Source organism: Misgurnus anguillicaudatus, chromosome 19 (genome assembly GCF_027580225.2).
Source record: "Misgurnus anguillicaudatus chromosome 19, ASM2758022v2, whole genome shotgun sequence".
Lineage (NCBI taxonomy): Eukaryota > Metazoa > Chordata > Actinopteri > Cypriniformes > Cobitidae > Misgurnus > Misgurnus anguillicaudatus.
Window position 1 is genome coordinate 33,832,650 of NC_073355.2, and position 27,173 is coordinate 33,859,822.

The window sequence follows — 27,173 nt, forward strand, 5'->3', positions numbered from 1 at the left end:
AAGTACGAACAAAATTTTTACTTAAGTAAAAGTACAAAAATTACTAGATGTTTAATGTACTTAAATATTAAATATAAACCAAAAACTTGAAATTATGAAATGAAGTGGAGTAAAAATTATGATAATATGTTTTGGAATGTTTGTTTTCCAAAGAAAAACACTAATAAAATACGAATAATTGAAAATTTACTTTTATGTAGAAAGTAAAAATACTTAAGTACTATACAACTCTGATCAAAACACATTTTTTTAAGATTAACCTTCGCAAATAGATCATTCATAAACCATGCAATTTTTAAAGCCTAAACCTACACAGCATAATAAGAATAGAAAAGCATGCAAAGGATCCCTGCACATTAGAAAACGCTGTGTGAGTGTTTTGTGAGTTGAGAGATTGGTATCAGGAAATCTGGGTCACAGTTATGTCAGTATGCCGTGGAAGTGTTTCTATGGCAACACAGCTGTTTTAGTATTGGGCTGGAAGCCTGTGCTCAGCTGTCAGTCACCTGCTCCAGCTGTGCTGCCACCTTGAATTAACCCTTTTGTTTCTTCATTTAACTGGCTATTTAACTACATGAATATCATATTGTGTGTGTGTGTGTGTGTGTGTGTGTGTGTGTGTGTGTGTGTGTGTGTGTGTGTGTGTGTGTGTGTGTGTGTGTGTGTGTGTGTGTGTGTGTGTGTGTGTGTGTGTGTGTGTGTGCGTGCGTGCCTGCGTGCGTGCGTGTTACAAAAATACTTATAGCTTTTGTTAAAAATATTAAAGTTTGAATAAATAGTTGCTAAAAGGTCCTGTGAAATCAAAATTGTCCTTGGTATGAATATGTTAACCTTAAAGGGGACATAACATGAACATCTGACTTGTTCTGTGTTTAAGTGCTATAACTGACTCCCCAGTGCTTGTATCAATGTAGAAAATGTGAAAAAGAACAACCCAGTAACTTGGTTTTAGTAAACCATTTTTTGCAAGCATGTGAAAAAATAGGTCATTGAAATTGGCTCCCCTTGTGATGTCAGAAGGGGATAATACCTCCCCCGAATCTCCCCGATATCCAACAACGACACTGCCATTTAGTGCAGAGATCAGCTCATTTGCATTTAAAAGGACACACGCAAAACAGTACATTTTTGCTCACACTTGCAAAGTGGCAACTTTAACGTGCTGTAATAAATTATCTATATGGCATTTTGAGCTAGAACTTCACATATGTACTTTGGGGACCAAATATTTATTTGACATCTTAAAAAGTCTTGTGAAATGTCCCCTTTAAGGATATTTATAAAATACTTTACTATCAACATTGACATTATCACATTTAGAAGATATGAGCATTCAACTGAATGGTAAACTGTTGTAAAATGTTTTTAGCTATTTTAAATAGAGGGAGAAGCCACTAAGTATGTCACACCCCAACTTTGTGTTTTAGTGGGAAAAGTCAATGCACTAAATGTGCATTCAGTTCAGTGGGTCTTTTATTACTTAACAATAAAGGAATTAAGTTTAAGGTGAATAATTTAAATGTTAATAATTAATAATTTAAGTTTAACCTTACCATGATTTTTAGGCTTATTCGTTTTGGTGAGGGACAGTCTAAGATTTTAGTTTTTAACTAGTGGTCTTACAAATTGTCATATATGCTTTCAGTTTTGAAATGGTAAAGCTGTACAAAGAAAGGTATAGGCAGGCGGCTACTTGATGGAGGATCTTATCATTTTAATGTAATTTGTGAATGTAATGTAGGTAACATTTACCATTAAATAATTAATAAATAAAATAATAAATTAATTAAATTAATATGCTGTAAAACTTAATTGACTGTATTTGTTGGTCAACTCACAAACTCGCATAGCTCACAAACAACATTCGTAGCCTACAAACAAGATTGTCACAGCTACTTGTATGCCTGCTGTACCCTCAGAAAAATCTCTTTATCTCCTAATTCAAAATTCTATGAAACAGCATGTCAAACTAAAATACCAATTGAACTGAAAAGGTTTATCCACTTCATCTTTAGTTCATTTTAAATGCCTACTGCCTACAGACAGACTCTAACAAAGACTCCATAGGGTGTGAGATTCCACACAGGTTTCCTGGATACAGTTTGTGCAGGAAAGGTGTTCGCCACACGGTGTCGCCAGTCTACAATTTTACAGAAACCGTAATCTCGCTAAAATGGGTCAGTGTGTCTTGTAGGTCTTCGCATTGCAGTGGTTTAATTCATTTAAACAGAGATGCGTGATGATATTTACATGTAACCTATAAAACTCCTTGCTTTTTCGAGTCATCAGGATGCCATTGTCATTGACAAGATAGATAGTCTTTTATTTATGACTCACTGACTTTTTTTTTTAAAAAGGCATGTGTTGGTCGCCTTGGATTAAAATGTAAATGTGAACGAGACGAACAAAGATAGAAAAGCCCCTTACAAAAAATGAACCATAGTTTTTACTGCAGTGACCATATTTTATCTATGGTATTGTGGTGAAACTATATTAGTAATGCAAATGGAAATGAATTAATTCTAGCTAAACTCATTTCACGTTTCAGGGTTCATTGCCCTTACCATACATTACTTTAGCCATAATAACAATTTATTTATTTTTATTTGTAGTAAAACTAAGGTTCATTTTCGTCAGGGGTACTATGTATGTGGCCTTGTTAAAATGGTAAAACTGCGATGCTGCTGTGTGCTATTGGTGAGGAAAGAGAGAGAGAGAGAGAGAGAGAGAGAGAGAGAGAGAGAGAGAGAGAGAGAGAGAGAGAGCAGGCGCGTCATACGCTTGTGGGGGGAAATCAAGAGGGCGAAACGGCTCGTGGACACAATGGATTTGCGAACAGAAGGATTTTCCGTTGAATAAAGCACATTGTCTTCGATGAACACAAGAAACCAGGTAACATCTAGTCGTCAGGATAAAGCGGCATGTTATTTGCGCGCTTTGTCGCGTTTTCCACCATTTCTTTGATTCTAGCGGAGAACAGTTATGTGGACGGGTGAGGATGCAGGAAGTCGAGGCATCATTGCAGAAAGCGGGGCCCGAGCTCTCCGCAGGGTCCTAATGTCATGTTTTGACAGGCTGTAGCTTGAATATGTTGACACTACTTAAACGCACTTATCGGCACAACAAAAAATATATCTCTTTTAAAGATTACATTTTTAAACATGAGTTTGGCATTTCTTACGCGTAAGGATTATCCTGATACAAACAAAAATGATAAGGGACTGCCGTTGTTGTAGTAGAGCCCGATAAGATAATTCATCTGCTGGCATCAGCAACGGTATGGGATGACAAAGCCTGTTTGTGTATGCTAGTATGTATGGTATTTCCCAAGGACTCATGAAACGTTGTAGACAATATCAAACGATTGTCTTGGGTTTAGATTTGTTTACGGTGTTCATGCTTTCGTTCATACTCTGACTTCCTGTATGTGACATACAGATTCCTACAGAGATCATACTGTACCGTTACAAACAATATCTGATACGTGCATAATGAACCCATGAACAGCTAAAGGTATGTAGTAAACAGTAAAAATAAATTCACATGCCTCGTTTAAAGGCTTTTTCTTTGGTTTAAAACTAGTGTTTTTGTTTTAAGCGATGCTTTTATTGGCGGTCTCAGAAATGTGTCTTTATACGCCTTGATGAAAACGCTTCCGTATTGTTTTATCGTTCTGTCTGGAAAATGTCCCCATAATAATGAAATAGTAACAAAAACGTGTACAATTTAAGAGTTGTATATTAAAAGTAACCGTATATCATGCTATACCAATATTTTTAATGCAATTTTTAGTCTACTTTAAAAGTAATAGAGATAACGTTACAAATGAGAATGAACTTGCTGGCTTTTTGACCCTGGGGCATCTGACGAAGCTGTCAATGAATGAACCTCGTTTGGGGTTAGTAAAACCACTTTAGCTGCATACAATGAATACCAATGTACTACAAACAAAAAATCAGGTCAAGTATAATTGATTTTATTTTATAAGGGTTATTAATCAATGGATTTCTTTAATTGTAAGACAAAAAGCTTTTGTTGTTAAACTCTTTGAAATACATCTGACAACATCATGAGGTGCATGTGGTTACTGTGGTTAAATGTATGTGTTTTAAATTTAAATGTGTGGCGTAAGTGTACAAAATACTTCATATGTATTTGCAAGTTGCAACACTGTATACAGGCCTGACTATAAAGGGGGTTTCATGCTTATAATGATACATTATTTATTTTTGTGTCTCATATTTGTTTCTCTCCCCTTTCTCTCATTTGCATCTGATAATGTGGATTGATCCTTGTTGTGGTAAGGAGAAGCAGAGGGCTATGCCATCTTTACTGCTGTTTGATTAACCATGATGAAGACTGAACCCCCATCTGCAGCCAGCGGCAGCACCACCACCACCCTCGTAGCACGAAGCGCCTCTCCGCACAGGAACGCCTATGAGGCTGGAATTCAAGCTCTCAAGCCAGTAAAAGATCCTAGCGCTGCGAACGGAGAGGATGGGAAACCTCGGCTGCAGGGTCGGGGCCGCAGGTACGGCTCCAATGTGCACCGCATCAAGAACATGTTTATGCAGATGGTTTCCCCCGGGGAGGAAGAGGATCCGTCGAAAACCATCCGATTGTCTCTGCCCAGAGCGAGCAGTCTGAACGAAAACGTGGATCACAGCGCTTTGCTCAAACTCGGTGGGACTGTGTCAGAGCGAGTGAGCCGCTTTGATGGAAAGATTGATGGCAGCGTTTCCCGCGGGCCAGGTTCTGGTTACTCCAAGCTGCAGGAAACACGGAAGATATTCGAACAACGTAACTTACAGGAGAAACAGGCTGCAACGAATCGTATTCTGTTGAAGAAAGAACGGGCGTCTGGATTTCAGGAAAGCCGCCTGGATGTATTGGTCCGATTCAATGGCAGCACCGAATCCCTGGACAGGCTGGACTCAGGGGAATGTCCCGGAGATGCTGTGTCCCCTACGGTCAGCCAGCTGAGTGCTGTGTTTGAAAAAGCAGACCTACGCAACAACCTTCATCGACCATCCTCAACCTCCCCACAGCCTTCTCATAGTGTGAACCCTACTGCAGGCAAAGTAGAAGAAAGCAACTCCAAAATCATCACAAGAAAGGTGCGATCCTTCTCTTCAACAGATGATCAAGAGGAGGGAGCTCAAGTTAAAGACCATGATGGGAGTCTGAAGACCAGGACAGGCGTTCAACCTGATGGACCCAACAGTAAACCATCTGAAGATACATTGTCTGGTACAGATCTAGATAAGATCCAGGATCCATCACACACAGGAAAAGAGTCCAAACCTGCAGAGCATGCAGATGCAGGGAGCAGACTGGTACAGGCGGATGTCCACGCTTCGCTGGAAAACGGAGAGGCAACCAGCAGCTCCGAACAAAGAGAGGAAATCGGAAAGGCAGCTGGAGAGGCCTGTACCGAGGAGGAATCACACAGAGAGGATATCTCAGAAGCAGACCTGGTGGACATTAGCGCATATAGCGGTATCGGAGAGGACTCCGGTGGTAGCCAGCTAGATGACGATGAGGAGCCAGAGGATGATGAAGCTTATGAGCCAGAATCCAGCTGCTCCGAAATCCCTGGGCTGCCGGCTGAAGATGAAACACCTCCTAGCAGGAAGATTCGTTTTAGTGCGAACCCTATCAAGGTGAGTGCTTTAATGTGCAAGAGCACAAATCTGTTATAAACTATTAGGATGACATCACAGTGTATGTTGTCCTAAACGCAGTGCTAGTAAACAAAATAATAAATTGTGGCAGGCTTTAGCCATAATTTTTTAACTAGAGTGTGGGTTAACAAAGCCTGAATGGTTACTGTAGTAAGTAGTTATGCAAAATTCAAGAGCATGTCTTTACTTAGCAATATTAGATCGCATCCGTTTGGGGAATTCCATGTAAGTGTTAATGGCTCGATGCAGTAGTACAGGCCTTTTTTTTCCTAGAATGTGCAGTCACAGATTGTCTAAACCTCTATATAAGAACGACTTCACTGACTGCGGTCATCTTAAGGCACCATCAGCACTTTGATACACTGCTCTTCAACCTTTGATGGCCCACTTGAGCAGGTTGAAAAGCTCAGCGTCCGTTTTCAGATTGCGCCTGCAAGCCGCATGGTTGGTCGGGTGGTTCACATTGTCCTTTTTGTATCAGAGTCACATGGTTGTGTTTCTCTGTGTTTTAGCGACTGTCCGTTTTGAAAATTTTATTTAATATATTATTTATTAAAACAATGGCGGTCCCAACTAGTCATGGTTTTTATTTATTTATTCATTAAATGGTCATGTGATCGTAAAGTCAATCTTGACAATAGTTTCTAAACACGTTGGCTGTTTCTCAATATGTGTTCTTCAGCGATCTTGCGTCTTTGTGTTCTCGCTCTACGTTACCATTAACCGTCGAAGTTCAATTCCAATTCCCAAGAACGCAAGTACAGAGGACGCATAAAAATACCCGGATGTGTTCTTGATATCAAGGATGCATCGAGTGCAGATTTGCGCGCTGAAATCGCTTCACGCCCCAGAAGTTTTTTACAGCCTAGTCTTACAAAATTTCGTTATATAGTCACGTAATTTTTTGATTCTGTTTTCGTGATATTATTACGAATTTCCACTTTTTTACGTGATCGTATAACAAATTCCTGTTTTCGTGTGATTATCACGTATTGGTTACTCAACTGTTTTGTCCTATTTTCTTACCATTGTCGCTTTGGTTTAGGGTAAGATTTACATAAAATGACATCCCTACCCAAACCCAGCTCTAACCCTAACGCCAGGCGACATATAAAAAAATCGCACACATCTCAATTCGCACAAGTGCGTTCTGTGTTCTTGCGACCTTTTAAGTTTGTTCTTCCAAGGTCGCCTGGCAAGACCGATCTTCATGAGAATGCAAGTCCGTTTTTTTGCGTTTTTGAAATTAAGAAACAGCCATTATACATGTTAGAAATGTATTGCTGAAAAATGCCATAAAGACTGTAAACTATATAGTACTGAATTGCAGAGTTAGATCGTTCAAGAGTTTTTTACCATTTCTGAGTTCAGGATTTTTAGGCGGGCCTAAAACGGTGGCTCGATGGCGCACTTGAGCCAAAGCCCATGGCTCCGCCCCTAACAAAATCACAAGCATCCATTCAGGTTGTAGTGCTATTTGAAAGTTAAGAGAGACGGCAGCGTTCCCACGAGTGGGCATGGTTTCAAGATGACAGCGGACATGCCCCCCACTATTTCAGAGCAGAGAATGCTGCCTATTTTTCCAAGATTTTGAACTTATTTTATTTACTTGACATTTTTTCCATCATTCAAATTTGGTTGGGTGGTTAATAACTAGAGCCCGACCGATATGCGTTTTTTCGGGCCGATGCCGATACAGATATTAGGGAGTAAAAAAAGACCGATAACGATATATCGGCCGATATTCTTTATGTGTACATTATAGTTCAGTATATACTACAGTATATTATACTACAGTACTGTACATAGAATACACTATATACTTTAACATAATATACTATGAATAAATACAATGCAATGCAATGATCACTCACAAATGTGGTGATCACTTACAAATGTGGTGATCCAACACTTATATTGATGTGACAAAGATATGTACTATAGGCAAGAAGTTAACAATAAACTTTATTATCCAAAATTAGTTGGATATCAGTGCACTAAACAGTAAACTTGACTTCTTATAAATAACTTAAAACACAAAGAGAACAAAATACATAAAACTTGCATCATTTGCAGTTTTGACGAGAATAACGTTATAAAGAGAAACTTATGAAGTCATTGATTATTACTTTACAGTAAGTTGTGTACTTCACAAATTAGTTAACGTTAGCCACTCACAGTTACGAAGACAATGCTTGACGGAGCACATACTAATGTACGCTATGTTTAATGTTGTGCACAACGTTTTTATAACACAAACCCAGGGTTCCGTGCAAACTTTAGACTTTTATAAAACTAAAGCGTCTTCGCTCCGCCTCTTTTATTTAGCAAGGGTGTAGAGTTGCGCGAGCTTATTAAATCAATTGCTCTGAAATGAGCATGTTAACTAGCAACACAAGCAGCAGTAATCTCATATAGTGTTATATAAGTGCACGGCTGCGCGTAGTTTAAACGTGTCATTTCTCCGTCTCGCGTCATTTCTCCCGCTTGCGTTTTAACTCGCAAGTCGACAAAGAGACGGATTAAAAACACCAAATGTAAGCGGGAATGCGTCTCTCTTGTCCATTTATAATCCAATCGACCAAAGCGCGTCTTAATACCAGGTGTAAAAATGTTGTGAAGAAGACACTGCGTGACTGCAGTCACCTGAACTGAGAGACTGACTGACTGAAGTGAAGGGGCGGGGGATTGGCTGCTGTCACTACAGTGAGTGATCTGGGTCGCCATTAGCAACCAGTATGGCGCACTCTGCTGGACAAACAAGTACTTACATGTTTCAAATGCATTTAATGTGTTCTGTATCAAACGTTCATATCGGCGCATATCTGCGGCTTATACGCCGATACAGATATATCTGCGACATGCTCATATCGGCCGATAAAATCGGCAAAACGATAAATCGGTCGGGCTCTATTAATAACACTTTTTTGCTTTTTAATACTTTACAGAGACTTTAAACCGTCGACACAGCATACTTTACCAGATTTACCTTTATATATTTAACAATAGCATCGACATGGTTTGCATCTCATGTCTCAGATGCTTTTTTCACATCCAGAATATATGAGGGGTTATTGAGTCTTGCTCCAGATGAACATGTCCCAAAGTCCTGCATTGGACGTGGCTGCCATTTGTGCGTCAATGGTGAAGTGTTAGTGTGTTATTGACCAATACCTAGCATCAGATGTATAAAAACAGTGATGTGCACTAATCTAGAATCAGCCTTTAGGATCAGAATGTTTATCATATTTAGCAAACACAGTTCTGAGATCAGAAGCTAATATTTCTCCATGATGCATATTCTTACGATTACTTTAGTCTGTTCTTCGAACCGCCAAAAGATTCAAATAGCTTGCTGTTGCAGTGCTCATCTGCTTGTGTTTTGCTTTGAAAAATTTTGTCTTTATAATAGAAACAGTTTGGTAAGGCTAATCAAACCCCCTGGTATTAAATCCCCAGAAGTCAGTAAGATTACACAGTGTGCACTTTAGATACAACATGAATTACAGTAGATCTAGTATCTCCCTAACGTGAAACAAACACTTTAATTGTTTGAACTTGTACTGTTTCTTCTATCTTCAACCTTTTCACTGCAAACATACAACTATAGTGGTTGCAGTGTTTGTTTACGTCTTATTATTCATAATGTACAGAAGTTGTATCATTAATTTCATTATTGATCTCTTTCTCACATTTCTCTGTCTTGCCCTCTATTCTCCATCTCTCCTTTGTCACCTCATGAAAATTTCACCATTCCAAAAAATAATTTTGGTGCTGCTTTTTGTTTATTGGTGACGTGTCTCTGACAGAGATTTATCCTCAAATAGCATACAGTTGGCAAGGGTGTGTATAAAAGGTCACTCGTGTATGTATTTATATTGTTTGTGTGTGGGAAAGAGACACAAAGAAATCTTTCTGGAACCATCTGTGTCTAACGTCCCCTGTTGTTCACATGTTAATGTTGTCGCATGTTCGCTAGCATGAATATTCAGTATTCATTAAACCGCCTGTACTTTTGTTGATGATTTGCATTTATATTATTAGTTTATAGACTGGCCGTGTTACTAAGTGGTTTGTGAGTCCAGATAGGCATGGACAGACTCTCTTATCCTCTCACAGACAACAACTAAAGCAATTTCAGTAGTAAGATGAACTTAGGGTTGATTGTGGAAGTTGCCTTTCAGTACTGATCTCGGACCAGTGCTGCAACTCATCTCGGAAACAAGAAGCTCTGGATTTAGGTGTGATCTGATCTCAAAAATAGTATAGAAAGTACATGTTTTAGTCAGATTTGTAGGAACTACACTAACATTGTGGGAAATTATAAGCAGGGTTCCCACGGGTCCTTGAAATCCTTGAATGTTTGTGAATCTGGGGGGGAATTCAAGGCCCTGGGAAGTTTTTGAAAATATCCATACATAGATACAGGTCATTGAAAGTGATTGAATCTATTTTATGTGAGAAGTTTCCTGAAAAATAATCCATATTGGATGTGTAATGTAGGATAATATCATAAAAATTTTAGACTTTTTAAGCACACATGCTAAACTGTTTGCTTTAAATGTTTATATCTTCTGTATGCGAATGTTAATTCATACCAAAATGCTTTTTTGCATAGTTGTGTTTGACAAATGAAAACGTTTTGGGTTATGTATGAAACTGTTGTTCCCTGAGAAGGGAAAGAGACGCTGCGTCTCCTTTGCCATACTTCCGGCATCCCTGTAACGCTGTCTTTGGCAAGATTTCAAATAGCGATATACTTCCTGGCTCCCGCGTCACCCTGTCTTTGTCATTAAGCCTCACCATTGGTTGAATTTGATATGCACATTCAGACGCACTTACCCCTGGAGGCGTTCCCAAAGTGTCACCGCAGTGACGCAGCGCAAGTTCCCTCGAAAGGGAACTTTAACAATGTATCTTAATAGGGAACACAATGTAACCTTGCTCTCGCTTGAAATGTGTCCCCACATTTAGTCCTTGAATTTGAGGGTATTGGACCTGCAAAGTCCTTGAAAGGTCCTTAAATTTGAAGTTAACTATGGTGTGGGGACCCTCTATATTGAAGTTTATTCTCTAAGTAATACTATACTTTCATGCTCTTTTTAAACATTCTAAATGTGAATTGTAGTGGCACCCAATGAAATTGCTAAAATGATGTCGCTTTTCAAAATAAACATTTCCCAAACACTACTACTTTGAACTGCATTTAAGTTTTGAAGCACAGCAGAGCCAAAATATTGTACTGTAGTTCATACAATTTGCTTTTGCAAGTCAATTCAGTCTACTATTTTAATTTTTGACTTGTGAAAAGTTGACATAACTTATGCAATCAAGTTAAAGTTGACCCCAAAGTAAACGATAACGCGAGTTATCGTCTCCAACGTAAATCTCTTTTCTTGGACTACAACAAACACACGAATTGTAGGCAACAGTTTACTTCCAGGGATTGGTGATGTGACAAGACCGACATTATCATAATTCCTCCCGCTTCAGACTCAGCCTGTTAGTTAACTCCTGTTAGCATTGCATTGTGACCGAATCTTTCAAACATGATAAGAAGCGTCACATTTCTGGCTGACGTCAGAGGTATTTAGGCCAATCACAATGTACAGGTTAGCTGGCACAGCGCTTTTCAAATCAATGAGCTTTGTACAAAATCAGTGTGTTTCAGGAAGAGAGTGAAATCTGGAGCTACAAAAATGTAAAGTATGTGGAAAATAATGTGTTTTTAACCATAAACCACACAAACACATTGTATTATACCAAATACACAAAATAACCTTGTTTTTTAGCAATGAAAAGGGTGCCCTTTAAAGTAACATAAAAATATATGTTGATTTGACAAAAATGCTGCATATTTTTTACAGTGTCTATTTAATCTACGAATCACATAAGGATAAGAGAAAACACATTTCAACTTTAAAAGATTGAGATTTTTATAATGGTAACATTTTTATATTTAAAAATGTATGTGTCCTTCATCAAAGCCTACACTCCAGTTTTTAAAGAAAAGGTTGTGTTATGTCTGTGTTGATGTTTAACTATAGAAATAAATTGTACGTGGACACTTTTGACTCTCTCAGCTGACATATGTAGCAGGCTAGCTCACAACAGATTGCCTCCAAAAATAGTTGCGTTCTCCTCACTTTCACATAATCCACTAAGAAAGTCTTGCTCCCTGCACTACAGGTGGTGATAGAGCTTTTGAAGGATTAAGGTATACTGTAGACCTGATTATAGCCAATAACACAGGAAATAATGCTGCTGTGTGCTGTAGTTTTTGGGTTCTTTATCACATTGTTGAATGAGGGCTATTACCGAGCTGAAACAGGAAACTGAAAGGAAAGGGAAATGCTGTCTTAAAGGGCCAGTGCAGGTTTTTTAAATGGGATATGAAAACCCATGCATGCTTCTGGTTGGTTGCCTCCATGCTTTCCTGCATTTTGAGTGTCTTTTAAAGCAGTTTGAATGTAACTCTACACCCTTTCCTCGTGTATATATATATTAGTCCACACCTCCACTGTTTCGCACCACCTTGAAACATAGATATATATATATATGTTAATAGGTGCCACATTAGGCAGTTTCAGACACATAGGTGCTAAGTTCGGTTTAACACAAAGCATAGGTGAACTGCACATTTGCAGCACTAATCTCTAAGTGCTGATGTTAACCAGTTAAAGCACTCACCCTGCATGTGTGAGCACAGTAGCAGTCGCAGAGCCAAAGCAGCAGTGCTGTGATCATTTCAGCGATGGGCTATGCGTCATCCAAACATAATATCTATAGCACTATTCGGAAAAAGGATTAGTTTTACGGGGCTAGATGGAGTAATCCAGCTTTACCACAGGACGTCTGTGAAAATCCAGTTTGCACGGGATTAGAAATATCAGTAAAACATTCAAAAGTGGAAGGGGTAACTCGATAACGCAGCACCGTCACCTCCCTCGTCATTACATTGCTTCCTTTTTATATAACATGTCACTAAAAAATCCAAAATTATATGTGGTGTCTGATTCTTTGTTTGGTTTGACTGTATATATAACACACACACGCGTAAATTATACATTATATAAAAGTATTAATAATAATTATAATACATTATATAATATAAATAAAGATTTAGGTATAAACAAAGATTTGGGTCCAGTGGAATGATTTATTAATTCAATTAACCTTTTAAGCGTCACCCCACCCTATTGAGTTAAATCTACACTCTTGGAGCTTTCAAACAATATACAGTTTGCCATGATTAGATAAGAATTCATATGCAAACATTGAAGTAAATGTAGTCGTCCTGCTGGTGGGACAGTGACATTTAGCAGAAAATACATTTTTTGAGGCACAAATGAATCAATTACTCTCCCTACATAATTTCTTTTATAAAACACTGTTGAAATGTCTATTCTGGAGGCTTAGACCTTTCCAACGGTATATAGTTTGTAGTGATAGATTAAAATTTACATCAACAATATTAATGCAAACTTAGGTGTCCCGTATTCGGGACGGCGACGCTTGACAGTTTTTAATTACATTCTGATTGGATTCTGTTGGTTATAGGCACTTACCTAATGCAAACAAAAGTAATGTGCCACTGAGAAGTGCTTTTGACCTTTAAAAATAAAATAAAAATTGTGTCGTCATATGCAGGAAAAACTTGAGGTTTGCCACTGACTTGTTCCACCCCCTAGAACGCAAGCAAATGCTACTTCAGGCGCTTCTATATTTAAATATGCGCACAATTACAGGAAATGTGAAATATTTACGTGTATATTTACAGCTGGTCTATTCGCACAGGATTAGTATTACCTGAAGTAATTTCTCTAGACCGTTTTACAGAAGATAAAAGTCCCCAAAATCGTCCATAATGATTACTGACACGGAGCATTTGGACGGCACTAAAATCACTGAGAAGCTCTGATAAAAATTGCTTTACCCCACCTCTCTATTTAAAAAATAATCCAGTTCGAATATAACTATACTCAAACTAGTATTGGTTACATATTTGTGATCATGGACACTGTGATTTTAAACCACAGAAATGAGATTGTATCTATTGTAATTTTATGGAGAAAATACTGAGCAATGGGCAAATGATGAATTTGCCCTTGGCATGTCTTAAAACATATTAAAAACACCACATAGACAATAAAAACCAGTTTTTCCCCATAGTAAGACTTTAAATATTTTAAAATATTGAGATATCAGTTTTATTAACAATGTTGCTCATGCACCCGCAAGCAATGTGTGTCACTTTTCGGTGGTTTCCTAAAGATCCTAGACTTACCAAATTGAACATTTAAACTGAATAAACCAGTTTATGTCCTGTTTATGCTATTTATCTGTCTAGTTTGTTTTAGCAATATCACCCCAGTTTTCAGCCCTGGAGGATGGCAGGGTTGTCAAACTAGCCTGTTCATTTGCTTCTAGCTGCTACAGTAAATGAAACTTTGATATATTGCATAGATACAATAGCATATCTTGATAAAATAGCAATTATACACTGATAAGCAGAGGGAGGATTGTTTTAATACTGTAGAAGGCATTTGGCCGGCTTTTGGTGATATTATTGATTGATGTATGGCCTAATTTTGTTAAACAGTTCTTACTGCCCTTTCTCTCATCATTTGGCTGACTGGAGGGCATACCCTGAGTCTGATTGTGCACAAATAAAGACTTGTTTAAATAGTAAAATTGCCTGACAATGTAGATCTTTTTCACATTTGGCTGTATGCTTTATTACTTGTTTCAGAGAGCAAAGCATATGGCAAAAGCTTATTTGTATGTTGGCTGACTGATGAGTATGACTTTTTAAGGAGCTTCTCAATTTTGCAGTAGAAGCTGTACTGCTCGCTCATATCTTTATGCTTTTTCTTCCTTCATGGCATTTTAATTAGACATTTGAATCCTGAGAAAAATAACAGAGGCTTGTTAACCAAGCAGGGAAGGTTAGCTGTTATTAAAATGACATGAATTTCATCAAAAGTATTTAATGCAGTCCCTGACATTTATTATGTACCAGTTTTACAAAGCATATTCGATTTGATAGATGCTTTTATCCTAAGTGACTTACAGGGCATACAAGGACATACAGTTCATACATTTTATCAGTGTGTGTGTGTTTCCTGGGATCAGACTAGTGATATTGCAGTGGCCGGTATATTGACCGATATTTCAACAACAAAAAAATTCCCATTATTGGATTGGCAGATAAATCTCAGATAAATCGAGCAATAAATCTTACTTTAATTTTACGTTACTTTTTTGTTGTTTATGTAAAGCCAAAGTTTTGACAGACAGTAAAATTACCAATCATTATTCACTTTTTTTAACGTGACGTGTTGTTGTTGTGTTACTCACAACAACTCTCTGGTGTGCACCAAAGTTTTATTCTATGAGTACCGCCAGGTGTTAGATCCACATTACATATATGTATATTCTTAAATATAGATGTGTGCGCATTTATCTATACAAAGTTATTATACACAGTTCACATCATTATATGATGTAAGCAAAAACTTTTATTCTGCCATAGATTAATCGCGATTAATCGTTATGCATCCCTAGTTATATTAGCCTCATATCGGCCACATTACTTTTGCAAATACAGTCGGTCAGATGCAAAATGCACAGCGCCGTCACAAGTTCCCTCATATCATCTCATATTTAAACATCAAATGTCAAGAGATACCAGAGAGGATACGAGCATATCTTGACTGAGAACAGGTGAGAGGATGACACGACACAACTAATCGCTAAAATGATAGCAAAAGCAGCTTAATGTTATGAAGCTCGTGCTTTGGCAAAGCGGGCTGTTATTGTGCGCATCCACAACGGGAGTTAAACTTTCACTCCTATACATAACTTAGTTTACGTCTTGCATTTTGTTCAGATATATGCACGTTGTATAATACATTTATGTTGTATAGACGGTTTCAGCAGTAACAACATAAAGAAGCGGCTTTTGTGGTCAACATGTAACTTCCGGTTAACTCTGCTAAGAATAATTAACAACAAAGTCCTTTTAAAGTAGTTTATTTCTATAACAAGCAACATAAACAACACGTAGATTACCTAGAAAACCAAAACATTTGTTATTTTCGATGAGGTATTTGTTCAAGAGTTCAGTTTCAGCAACTAGTCAGACCATTAAACAAACAGAAACCGGAAGTAAAATTCGGACCAGACGCTTATTGCGTCACCGCATGTGCGTCCGATGAAACAGTATATATAAGGCTTAATATTATGTGGAGTGCGTCATATAGAACAGTGGTTCTCAAACTGGGGGCCGGGGTCCCCAGGGGGGCCGCGAGTTGGTGGCATGGGGGCCCCAGTTTTTTGTAATTTTTTAAAATTAATTTATTTATCATGAATTATTTTCAATTTAACCAAAAAAAAAAAAATATAAGACTACTAACCAACAGCACTACTTCGTATCATTTAATATGTTTTGTTTAATCAAAAGTTGAGTTTTAGGTCATAAATTTTCTTTGGGGGGCCGCGAAGGAATGCGCCATACAAAAGGGGGGCCGCACGCTGAAAAAGTTTGAGAACCACTGATATAGAAAGCACATCAGTTTGCGTTTATTAACCCTTTAGTTTCACATCATCACGCAGCTTTTCCTGTTAGTTTCTGTTAAAAACATTTAATTGGTAATATCCAGTATGTGTTCATTTTCTGTCATAGTTCCTTTAAAATTAAGTTTTATTTGGGTGTTTTTAATAAGAATATATATATTTTTACTGTGACGTATACACCCCGCCCCTTTAATTGCCCTGCCCCCAGCTAATTGAGTACTCGTTTTTCATACCTATGGATTAATCTAAACCAAAAAATGACATAAACGCACATCCTAAACAGCAGTCACACAAATGTAACTTGATGGTGAATATTAAAGTCTGACTTCAACATTGTGTTATGGTCTGCCAATATCCAATTTCCATTTAATGTGAAAAAGTGGCTTTGTCACTAAGCTTTGCTTTATATTAGGGCCGGGACTTTAACTTAATTAATTAATTACACAAAAAATAACGCATTAAACATTTTTAACGCATTTTAATCACACTTATTTTTGCACCGCGGAACATTTCTCATTGGACCGATTATACTGGAGCACCAACTAGCGTTCATGACTTCAGACAACAACAAACCACAGTGAACATGAACGAAGAAGCTGATGAGATCGCTTTGGTTGGCCCCGTGGATGGAGATTTTTTTATAAAAAAGAACGGATGTAAGCGTTGATAAGAGCATGGTTGTGTGCAAGCTATGCAACAAGGAATTCACATCACCGCAGCACATCGAGCCTCAAGTATCATCTCAATGCAAAACACATAGCAGCTAGCGTGGACGTTAGCCCGACTCCGAGTACAACGACTTGGTTGAACAAAAATAAACAATATTTTGTTGTATTCAGTCATTATTCATGGTATACTAAAAATCCATGTGAAAAAATAACTTGCTCAATGTTCTCAGGTCAAATATTTATATGTGATTAAAATGTGATTAATTTCGATTAATTAATTACAAAGCCTGTAATTAATTAGATTAATTTTTTTAATCGAGTCCCGGCCCTACTTTATATATATTCAATATCTTGGTAGATTTAAGCCCATTTGTAATATTTTTCCGAAAGAGTGATGTTTATTTATCATCGATAAGTATTTGTTTACTATTGTGTCTTGCATTGCGATATCTGTTAGTATAACCAAACTCTATCATGCCATTATCAGTGTTTGCTATGCATCACATGTTTATCTGTACATGACACAACTCTGCATCCTGTATCAGCTTTTCTATCTCAAAATGCTCTCCTGTTTGGGTGGGTGTGGTTGTTCTGGTATAAAAGATACATTAGTTTATTTGTGGGACAAATGTGTTGTATTGTCAAAGCAGTATCGGATTACTCAACAGTTATGATATTGGGCAGTGCAAAATCTCTATTTCTGGCTCCTATATTGACAGATTACATTAGGGGTGTGCAGTTCGGTTATTTTGTGGAATTAAGTAAACGGATATGTTTGTAATCAGGCAGTGCTTTAGTAGACAGCAGTTTTAGTTTTATAGGTCAGAACAATAAGTCACAGTTTTCTGATGTTTCTTTGCTGGGTTGGGTCATTGCCGTCTTTTGTCTTTCTCTAATAGCACCTTTAGCCACTTTAGTTGCTTCCTGTGTGAGAAATGAAAATGCCAGCTGAGACAGCGAACGACTTTTTCCTCTGTATAGGAGAGCCAAACATCAAGCCTTGGCTCGGTCACAGTCGGTCTGCTGTAAAAAGGTTGCCAGGTCACGTTGGAAACGGGCACACTGAAGCGTCTGTTTCTTCGTCTCGCTCACAAGTTTTCTCACTTGGCTGTTTTTTCTGCGAACACCCTGTGTTTGCAGCTATCTGCTTTGTAGCCGTCTCTTGCTACAACTATACCATGAGCACTCACAGTTTTATTGATCTTTTGACATGAAAGGGTTTAATGTACTGAGTTAAACATACTTTGAACTTTCTACCCAGTCCAAAAAGGTCATTTACTAAAAGTAAGGGTTTCAAAGTGCAAGATTTAAATAACGACCCATTGTTGTCTCTGTGTAAACGGCATAACGCCAATCTGTGATAATTGTGACGTCATGTCCATGTGTTAAATCAGTCTATAGGCATGCAAAGTATAACCAAAACGACAATAGTGGCTATGTAGCAATGGCAACCGGTGACTTCTCGAGGGCGCCAGATTCGTAGCTCGTCACAACATGTATTTAGCCCATCATGTGTGTGGCTCGTCATGTCAAAATGTGTGTTTGACATGTCATGTGAACCAATGTGCATCACGCATCAAGTCAAAATACTAGGGATGCACCGAAATGAAAATTCTTGGCCGAAACCGAAAACCGAAAAAAGGAAACCAAGGCCGAAAAACCGTAAATGATTAGTACAATTGCATTTATGGCTATCATTGTGTACTAACTTTACTAGGGGTGTGTGACGGATCAAAAAACTCACAGTTCGGATCACATTACAGTTTTTGAGGCACAGATCAGATTATTTTTCGGATCAGCAAAAAGCAGGTGGGAAAAATCTAATAAACAATAAAGAAATTGCAAACATTAATAAAAAAGAACAAAGTTGTACATTAATAAGGTCTGAAATTAGCATTAGGTACAGAAATCTAATTAAATGAATCATAACACAATAAATTAAATATATTATTATTTTTAGAGCTACAGTATTTGTCTCTTTGTCATGGGTTGTTTGATTAACATTAATGACACAATCTGACTGTAATCTATACATACACTTAAGACATAAACAAATGTTTTTATTAGAAAAAGAATACTGTGGAGATAATTTTGTTTATATGTGCCCTGTCAATAACAGAGAGATTTTATGTTTTTTTTTTTTTTTTAAACGCATCTCTCTCATATGTGCACTATTAAGGGCACTTAAACGCGCGCGCACACAGAGACCGAGGGTGAATCCCAAACAGCGCAACAGTCGCTCCACATAAAAATGTTACTTTGTGTTTCGTTGCTTTATTCGCCAAATGTATGTTAATGGATTACAGGTTTGGGTCAAGTCGTGTCAGCTCACCTCACTTTGGCTTGGTTAGCTTTTCCATCGAGTTTAGGAACACTTCAGAGTGGGAGGGATTATAGGCGTGTTGTTATATTTGCGCTGCCTACTGCTGTGACATCATACAAATGAGAGCGTTGTTGCTGGACTACATCCCCATACATAATTTAACGTTATTTCTCAGTCCACCACAAAATTCAAATTGGCCACCGCAAAAAGATGTTGTTTACACATCGCATTTATCACTGTCTCACATGACTCACTGTGTTTTCTGTACAAACACCGGTTTGTCCGCTGAGCCTCATTAAAGTTGCATTTAAGCATTTATGCGGACATGCGTGTCACAAATGTGCTGCCACAAACTGCAAGTCTGGAAAAAAAATGGTATGGTGTTCCTGATTTTGAACCTGTGGTTGTTTTTCATCGCTAAATAAAAAGGGAGTTTGGAAACTTATAGCAGAGCACAGATGACAACATGTTTACTCGAGACTGCGCAAGCTAGCATGAAGGTAAAGCTAATGTGACGAAGGACGACCCCTTTCAGGCAGAGAGACCTGTCTGCGTGGGAATCAGCAAATCAGGAGCGTCATTGCGCTCTGCGACCAGCGGAAGCGGACAGGTTAAGTTTCAGTTTCGAAAGCTCGAAAGAGAGCGCTGATGACTGTGCAGTTAATAAATTATATAATAACGTGTTGCTGTACTTACCAGTTCTAGTAATGTGTGCGTGCAACTACCAGTAAGTAATACTGATGTTTGTCATCACAATAATGTTACGCTAATGTTACGTTAATGCACTTTGATAATTTCGTCGCATGTAGTGGCCCGTTATATATAATGGCGGAGCCTCGTGCTACCCGTGCGTGTAGAATGCTAAATATTAATGTAGATGGTACTTTGGAAACCTTATGTATGTTTAGTACATTTGCACAATGTGTAATGTTTATAATGAGGAGGAATTCTGTAGTTCATGATTATTATATGTTAATCTGCATTCAGTATATTGTGTATATTGTAGTTATTGTTCAGAAAATAATACGTTTAAGGGATGTAGTGTATTAATGCCTGTTTTGTGTATTTGCTTAGTGATAAGCACTTATTATGGCACTGCATTTAAAGGTTTTCTATATATATATAACAAATTATAATTTAATTCTTGATTGTGTTTGCTTTATTATATACCTGTTAAATATTTGATATTATAGAGCCTACGTTTTACTGATATATATATATATTTCTGTATCTCTGTTTCAGAACCACACACAAATACTTTCTTTAATAAAAATCCTAAAGAGAACATCTTGTCAGCATTCTGATCAATGCTCCGTGGTGGCTGCAACCATTAAAGGACCACTCAATTATACAGTCCTTACCAATCACCATAACAAATTTGGTCCTTTGAGCCGGATTACGTGTGGTCATCGTGGGATTGTTTAGAGATGTTCTCGGATCAGTATACACGCCCAGCAGATGCACGACCCCGCCGAGAAGTCCGGCGACCAGCCTGGATGGAAGACTATGACATCCCTCCCCAAGCATTGCAGCAGCCCTCTCATTTGCCTCCGCAAACAAATCTGTCAGAGCAACAGCAGCCTTATGACAGCATGGTTAGATTACCAGAGAGATCCGTCAGGATGACGCCTCTCACACCCCGACTGCTGCATGAGGATGGGAAGGTCATACAGGGAGCAGAGGCTGCCTATTCTCGTCAGTTCGAGTATTCAGCACCCCTCTATGAGAGTACGCCTGCCTCGACCCGATCGAGGCCTGCCCCAGAAACCGCGCCTGAGGTCCTAGAAGCTCTTCATAAGTTGAGGGAAGATAATCAGAGGTTACAGCAACAGTTAATGGACATGCACAGGCGACTGGACGCCCGAAGTCCCCAACCAAATGTACCAGCATTGCATCAGACAGCCCTTTCTCCTTTCCCTACACCAGCTCCCCCTCAACAGCAGTACATAGAGCAGGATGGCGCTGCATATCAAATTAGGCCAATACTGCCACATGCACGAGTTGGTGGTCATACTCTGCCTCCGGATGATGATGACTGGCCACTGCCACCTCCCCCAATAGCAGACAACACTTATCAGCCACCATCACAGGATCTTATGGCAGAGCTCATAACAGCACTGAGAGACATTAAGACGACACGTCTGCAGGAGTCTCCCTATCGCCTTGAACCACCTTCTCCAGCGCGACCACAGACACCAGGGTATTGTGTGCCCTACACCCCACAAAGATGTGAGTCGCTGCCCGAAGAGTTGCAACCCTTCCCCCACCATGAGCTAGTATACCGTGGGCCTAAACCCACAATCCCGGTATTTGCCAAAGGAGATCCGAGAGAGTTTGCCAGACTTAAGATCACTCTGGAGAACTTACTGCCTGTGGATGCTACAGAGCGCTTTAAATATCAGATTCTGGTGGATCACCTGAAGTATGAGGAGGCACTGTTAATAGCGGATTCCTACACCAACTCACTGCGACCATATACTGACACCATGACAAGCTTAATTGAGCATTATGGACAGCCTCAGCAGCTAGCGCTCAGAAAAATTGCTGATCTAATGGAGGCCCCTAATATACCACGTGGTGACACCAGTGGGTTTAAGCGGTTCGCCCTGAAAGTAAGAGCACTCGTGGGGATGTTAGACCAGCTTGGAGACAGTGGAAAGACTGAGCTTCACTGTGGTTCACATGTGACACGGCTGCTGTCCAAACTGCCACACGATATACGAGCTGAATTCAAGAGGTTCCTGTACCCAATGCGTGTACCAATTCCAAGCCTCTTGCACTTCTCTGACTGGCTTGACTACGAGCTGAAGATGCAGGAGACAGTGTATGAGCCTCTAACTAGTGAAAACAAAGGCAGAGCAGGACCAAGGGTAGACCGCCGCCGTGAGTCTAAGAGTGGCAAGAATACCAACATCATGCTTACCACGGACCAACCCGAGAGCACACTGACAGTAGAGAAAGCCTTATCTAGCACCAAGCAGCCAGAGAGGACAGCATACTGCCCCTACTGCTCTAACACACAACACTTCTTAGATAAGTGTGCAAACTTTGCACAGCTTACAGTGGAACAGATAACAGCGTGGATTAAGACCAACAAGAGGTGCTGGCGATGCGGTCGCTCACATCAGGCTGCACAGTGCCGCTTAAAGATCACATGTCACAAGTGTAAAGGTAGACATCTGCAAGCTTTGCATGAAGTGAATATAAAACCTGCAGCTGAGGATACATCCTGCCTTATCAGCACAACTAATGAAGTTCTGTATGTAGACCGGCGGGCTGGATGCAGCCAGGTCCTACTGAAAGTGAGTAAAGTGCTGCTGCGCAACGGTGAACACACCTTGGAGACATATGCTATCCTTGATGATGGTTCGGAGCGGACCATTCTCCTCTCTGCAGCAGCGCAGAGCCTCAAGCTTACTGGTGAACCTGAAAATCTGATCCTCAGAACTGTTCGGCAAGATATCAGGGTTCTGCACGGAACTGCAGTGTCATTCTCTATCTCTCCAGTAGACCATCCAAAGAAGTCCTTCAAGATATACAGAGCATTCACTGCTGATCAACTCGGTCTGGCTGAGCACACTTACTCCACGAAGGCACTTCAGAGGAAATATAAACATTTAAGAGCCCTCCCCTTCCAGACGATTAACAAAGTGCAACCCCTGCTGTTAATCGGTTCAGATTATACACACTTAATCACTCCAATGGAGCCTGTGCGTTTGGGACCCCACGGGGGACCAGCCGCTGTAAAGACAAAGTTGGGCTGGACACTTCAAGGGCCGACCAGGTACACCAAGCAACAGGCAACATCACAACAGTGTCTGCACGTCTCCACCCTCTCATCCACTAGCGAGCTTCTACAGAGTGTAGAGAGATTGTGGCAGCTGGATGTTCTGCCTTACAGGAGTGAAAAGCTCGTCACACGCTCCAGGCAGGATCAGGAAGCAGTCCGCCTGCTGGAGGCGAAGACTAAATGAGTAGAGGTTGATGGAATTCAGCGCTACGCTACTCCCCTCCTCAGAGTGAAGAACATGCCACTGCTTCAGGCACCTAAGGAAGCTGTGCTAGCTAATCTCCGCAGTACAGAGAGGCGTCTGCTGCGAGACCCTCAAAGAGCAGCAGCATACTGTGCAGAGATTGGAAAGCTGGAAAATGCGGGCTATGCTGTTAAAGTGTCAGAAGAAGAGTTGAGCAAAGCAGCTGAGTCCTGGTTCATCCCACATCACATGGTGAGCCACAACGGAAAGAACAGAATTGTGTTCAACTGTTCCTACACGTATAAAGATAAAAACCTCAACAAGCTGCTATTGCCTGGGCCCACCTTAAGTTCCAGTTTACTGGGTGTACTGCTGCGCTTCAGAGAGCATGCTATTGCTATCAGCAGTGATATCAAGGGCATGTTTCACCAGGTGAGGCTGCTCCCAGAAGACAAGCCCTTGCTGCGCTTCCTGTGGCGAGACCTGAATACAGAGGAACCACCTAACAACTATACATGGCAAGTTCTTCCATTTGGCACCACATGTAGCCCCTGTTGTGCAACGTTTGCGCTGCAGAAACATGTGTTAGACCACAGCCAGCCAGGTGAGGATGTTCGAGTGTCGATAGAACGATCATTTTATGTGGATAATTGTCTGCAAAGCCTCACATCTGTTGAAGAAGCCCATCACCTGGTCGATAAACTGACTTCACTGTTGGCTACAGGTGGATTTGAGTTACGCCAGTGGGCCAGTAACAACCCGGAAGTCATCAGTCATCTGCCCAAAGAAGCAAGATCTGAGAGCAGTGAATTGTGGATCAATGAGTCAGGCACTGACCCACAGGAGCTCGCCCTTGGACTCCGCTGGTTATGCAATTCAGACACCTTAAGGTATAAATACTGTATGTTGGACAAAACTACACCCACCATGCGAAATATATACCGAGTTCTGGCACGCCTTTATGATCCCTTGGGATTTATAGTCCCCTTTACCACGCGGGCCAAAGTTCTGGTGCAGCACTTGTGGGATAAACAGAGAGACTGGGATGACCCGTCACTACCTAAGGATGTGCTGCAGTCATGGCTGACGTGGGAAAAAGAATTGGAGCATCTCTCCCAGATTATACTGCCTCGCTGCTATGTGAGCCTTGAGATGGACAGTTCAAACCACCAGAGAGACCTACACATCTTTGCTGATGCGTCAGAGAAGGCATATGGCTCAGTGGCATATTTGCGGACGGAGAGTTCAAACGGCGGTAGAGAGGTGTCTTTTGTTGCTGCCAGGTCTAGGGTGGCCCCGAAGAAGCAGCAATCAATACCCAGACTGGAGTTGTGTGCTGCTCTGACAGCTGCACAGCTAGCTGCCCTATTGCAAAGAGAGTTGACAGTTAATATCCGCAATGTTGTCTTCTGGACAGACTCCACAACAGTACTCGCATGGCTCCAGTCCGATTCCTGTCGGTACAAGGTATTTGTGGGAACACGGGTAGCCGAAATCCAGGAGCTGACTGATGTTCGGGCCTGGAGATATGTGGATTCTGTTAATAACCCAGCCGATGACATTACGCGGGGGAAATCACTGCTGGAACTGGCCGGTAACAACAGATGGAGTCAGGGCCCTGCCTTCTTACAACAGTCGCCTAAAGTCTGGCCTACACAGCCAGCCACAGAGGTAACAGAGGATCCTGTTGAGATGCGAAAACCCACTATCTGCTGTCTCACTACAAGCATACAGACTTCTCTGCTACCAAATGCTGATCAATTTCCCTCGTTTAGAGCACTGATAGAAGCGGTTGCACAATCGAGCGCTGTGTCATCAGGGAGCCCAGTCAGTCTTTCTGCCGATGATTACCAAGAAGCAGAGAGAGAAGTATTGAGACGAGCTCAGCAGGACAGCTTTCCTGAGGAGTTTAGTCTCTTGAGTACCAGTAAGCCAGTAGCTGCCACCAGTAGGCTGATCTCTCTTGCACCAGAGTACGACAAGACTGTTAGACTCATACGGGTTGGAGGAAGGCTTCGCCGCAGTGAACAGCTAGAGCTAGATTCTATTCACCCAGTGGTCCTGGACCATCGACATAAAGTGACCCAGCTTATCATCCAGGACATGGACAAGAGCCTCCGCCATCCAGGATCAGAGCGCCTTTTCGCAGAGCTGCGGCGCAAATACTGGATTCTGCATGGCCGTGAAGCTGTTAAGCGCCATCAGCACTCCTGTCCTGACTGCCAAAGATGGAGAGCCTCTCCCGTAGTACCCAAGATGGCAGACCTCCCACAGTCCAGACTACAGCTGCTAAAGCCCCCATTCTTCTCTACAGGCATGGACTGCTTCGGGCCTTTCACAGTGAAGGTTGGTCGTCGCCATGAAAAGAGATGGGGCATACTATTTAAATGTCTGACGACGCGCGCTGTGCATGTGGATGTTCTGTCCAGCATGGACTCTGATTCCTTTTTGATGGCTCTCCGCCGTTTCATTGCACAAAGGGGTAAGCCATCAGAGCTCCGTTCTGACCAGGGCACTAATTTTAAGGGTGGTGAAAGGGAACTCCAAGAGGCCTTCAGGTCATTACACCCCACAATCTAGACTCATCTGGCTAAACACCAGATTAGGTTTCAGTTTAACCCCCCCAGCGCACCACACTTTGGAGGAGTCTGGGAAAGAGAAGTGAGGTCTGTGAAAGCTGCATTATATGCCACCATCCAATCACAGACTGTCCCTGAAGAGGTCCTGCGGACGGTACTTATTGAAGTGGAAGGGATTTTAAATTCTAAACCACTGGGTTATGTGTCTACAGACGTGGCTGATGTTGACCCAGTGACCCCCAACTTGCTCCTCATGGGGCGGCTCGACCCCTCTTTACCACAGGCTGTGTATGCTGAGTCTGAGCTCCTGAGTCGTCGTCGCTGGAGACATTCTCAGGTGTTAGCCGACCAGTTTTGGTCCCACTTTATACGACACTACCTCCCGACTCTTCAGACTCGCTCCAAGTGGCACAAGGACCCTGCACAGCTGCAAACTGGAACCATAGTCATGGTGGTGGACCCACAGCTGCCAAGAGCACAGTGGCCTTTAGGTCATGTCACGGAGGTCATTACAGGAACTGATGGGAGAGTCAGGACTGCAGTAGTTAAAGTCAAGGACAAACTCTACACAAGGCCTGTTGCTCGCCTGGTAGCTCTGCCTGCCATACCAGACAGTGATACGATCAGTCCTTCTTAGAGTTGCAAATATAGTGTAAGATATTTGGGGGCGGCTGTGACGAAGGACGACCCCTTTCAGGAAGAGAGACCTGTCTGCGTGGGAATCAGCCAATCAGGAGCGTCATTGCGCTCTGCGACCAGCGGAAGCGGACAGGTTAAGTTTCAGTTTCGAAAGCTCGAAAGAGAGCGCTGATGCTGAAGACTGTGCAGTTAATAAATTATATAATAACGTGTTGCTGTACTTACCAGTTCTAGTAATGTGTGCGTGCAACTACCAGTAAGTAATACTGATGTTTGTCATCACAATAATGTTACGCTAATGTTACGTTAATGCACTTTGATAATTTCGTTGCATGTAGTGGCCCGTTATATATATAATGGCGGAGCCTCGTGCTACCCGTGCGTGTAGAATGCTAAATATTAATGTAGATGGTACTTTGGAAACCTTATGTATGTTTAGTACATTTGCACAATGTGTAATGTTTATAATGAGGAGGAATTCTGTAGTTCATGATTATTATATGTTAATCTGCATTCAGCATATTGTGTATATTGTAGTTATTGTTCAGAAAATAATACGTTTAAGGGATGTAGTGTATTTATGCCTGTTTTGTGTATTTGCTTAGTGATAAGCATTTATTATGGCACTGCATTTAAAGGTTTTTTATATATATAACAAATTATAATTTAATTCTTGATTGTGTTTAATTTACCTGTTAAATATTTAATATTATAGAGCCTACGTTTTA

The 27,173-nt window shown here is 40.5% G+C and overlaps 2 protein-coding genes across 3 annotated transcripts in view; both read left to right on the forward strand.

The window, feature by feature from the left end:
• Nucleotides 1-2,752: 2,752 nt before the first annotated feature.
• Nucleotides 2,753-27,173, forward strand: part of ppp1r9ba (protein phosphatase 1, regulatory subunit 9Ba) — a 62,391-nt gene continuing 37,970 nt past the window's right edge. The window contains exons 1-2 of one of the 2 annotated variants that reach the window (XM_055194535.2): nucleotides 2,753-2,892; nucleotides 4,306-5,663. In XM_055194535.2, coding sequence (XP_055050510.2) covers nucleotides 4,350-5,663 — 1,314 coding nt within the window. In that variant the 5' untranslated portion in view covers nucleotides 2,753-2,892; nucleotides 4,306-4,349. Of the gene's footprint in view, nucleotides 2,893-3,372; nucleotides 3,514-4,305; nucleotides 5,664-27,173 lie in introns of those variants that run through there. The other variant, XM_055194534.2, reaches the window with a different exon arrangement.
• LOC129446304 (uncharacterized) lies at nucleotides 19,879-23,227 on the forward strand. The gene is made up of 2 exons (XM_055207261.2): nucleotides 19,879-19,980; nucleotides 20,496-23,227. Exon 2 carries the CDS (start codon nucleotides 20,681-20,683, stop codon nucleotides 23,225-23,227), a length of 2,547 nt encoding a protein of 848 aa, XP_055063236.2. The 5' UTR covers nucleotides 19,879-19,980; nucleotides 20,496-20,680.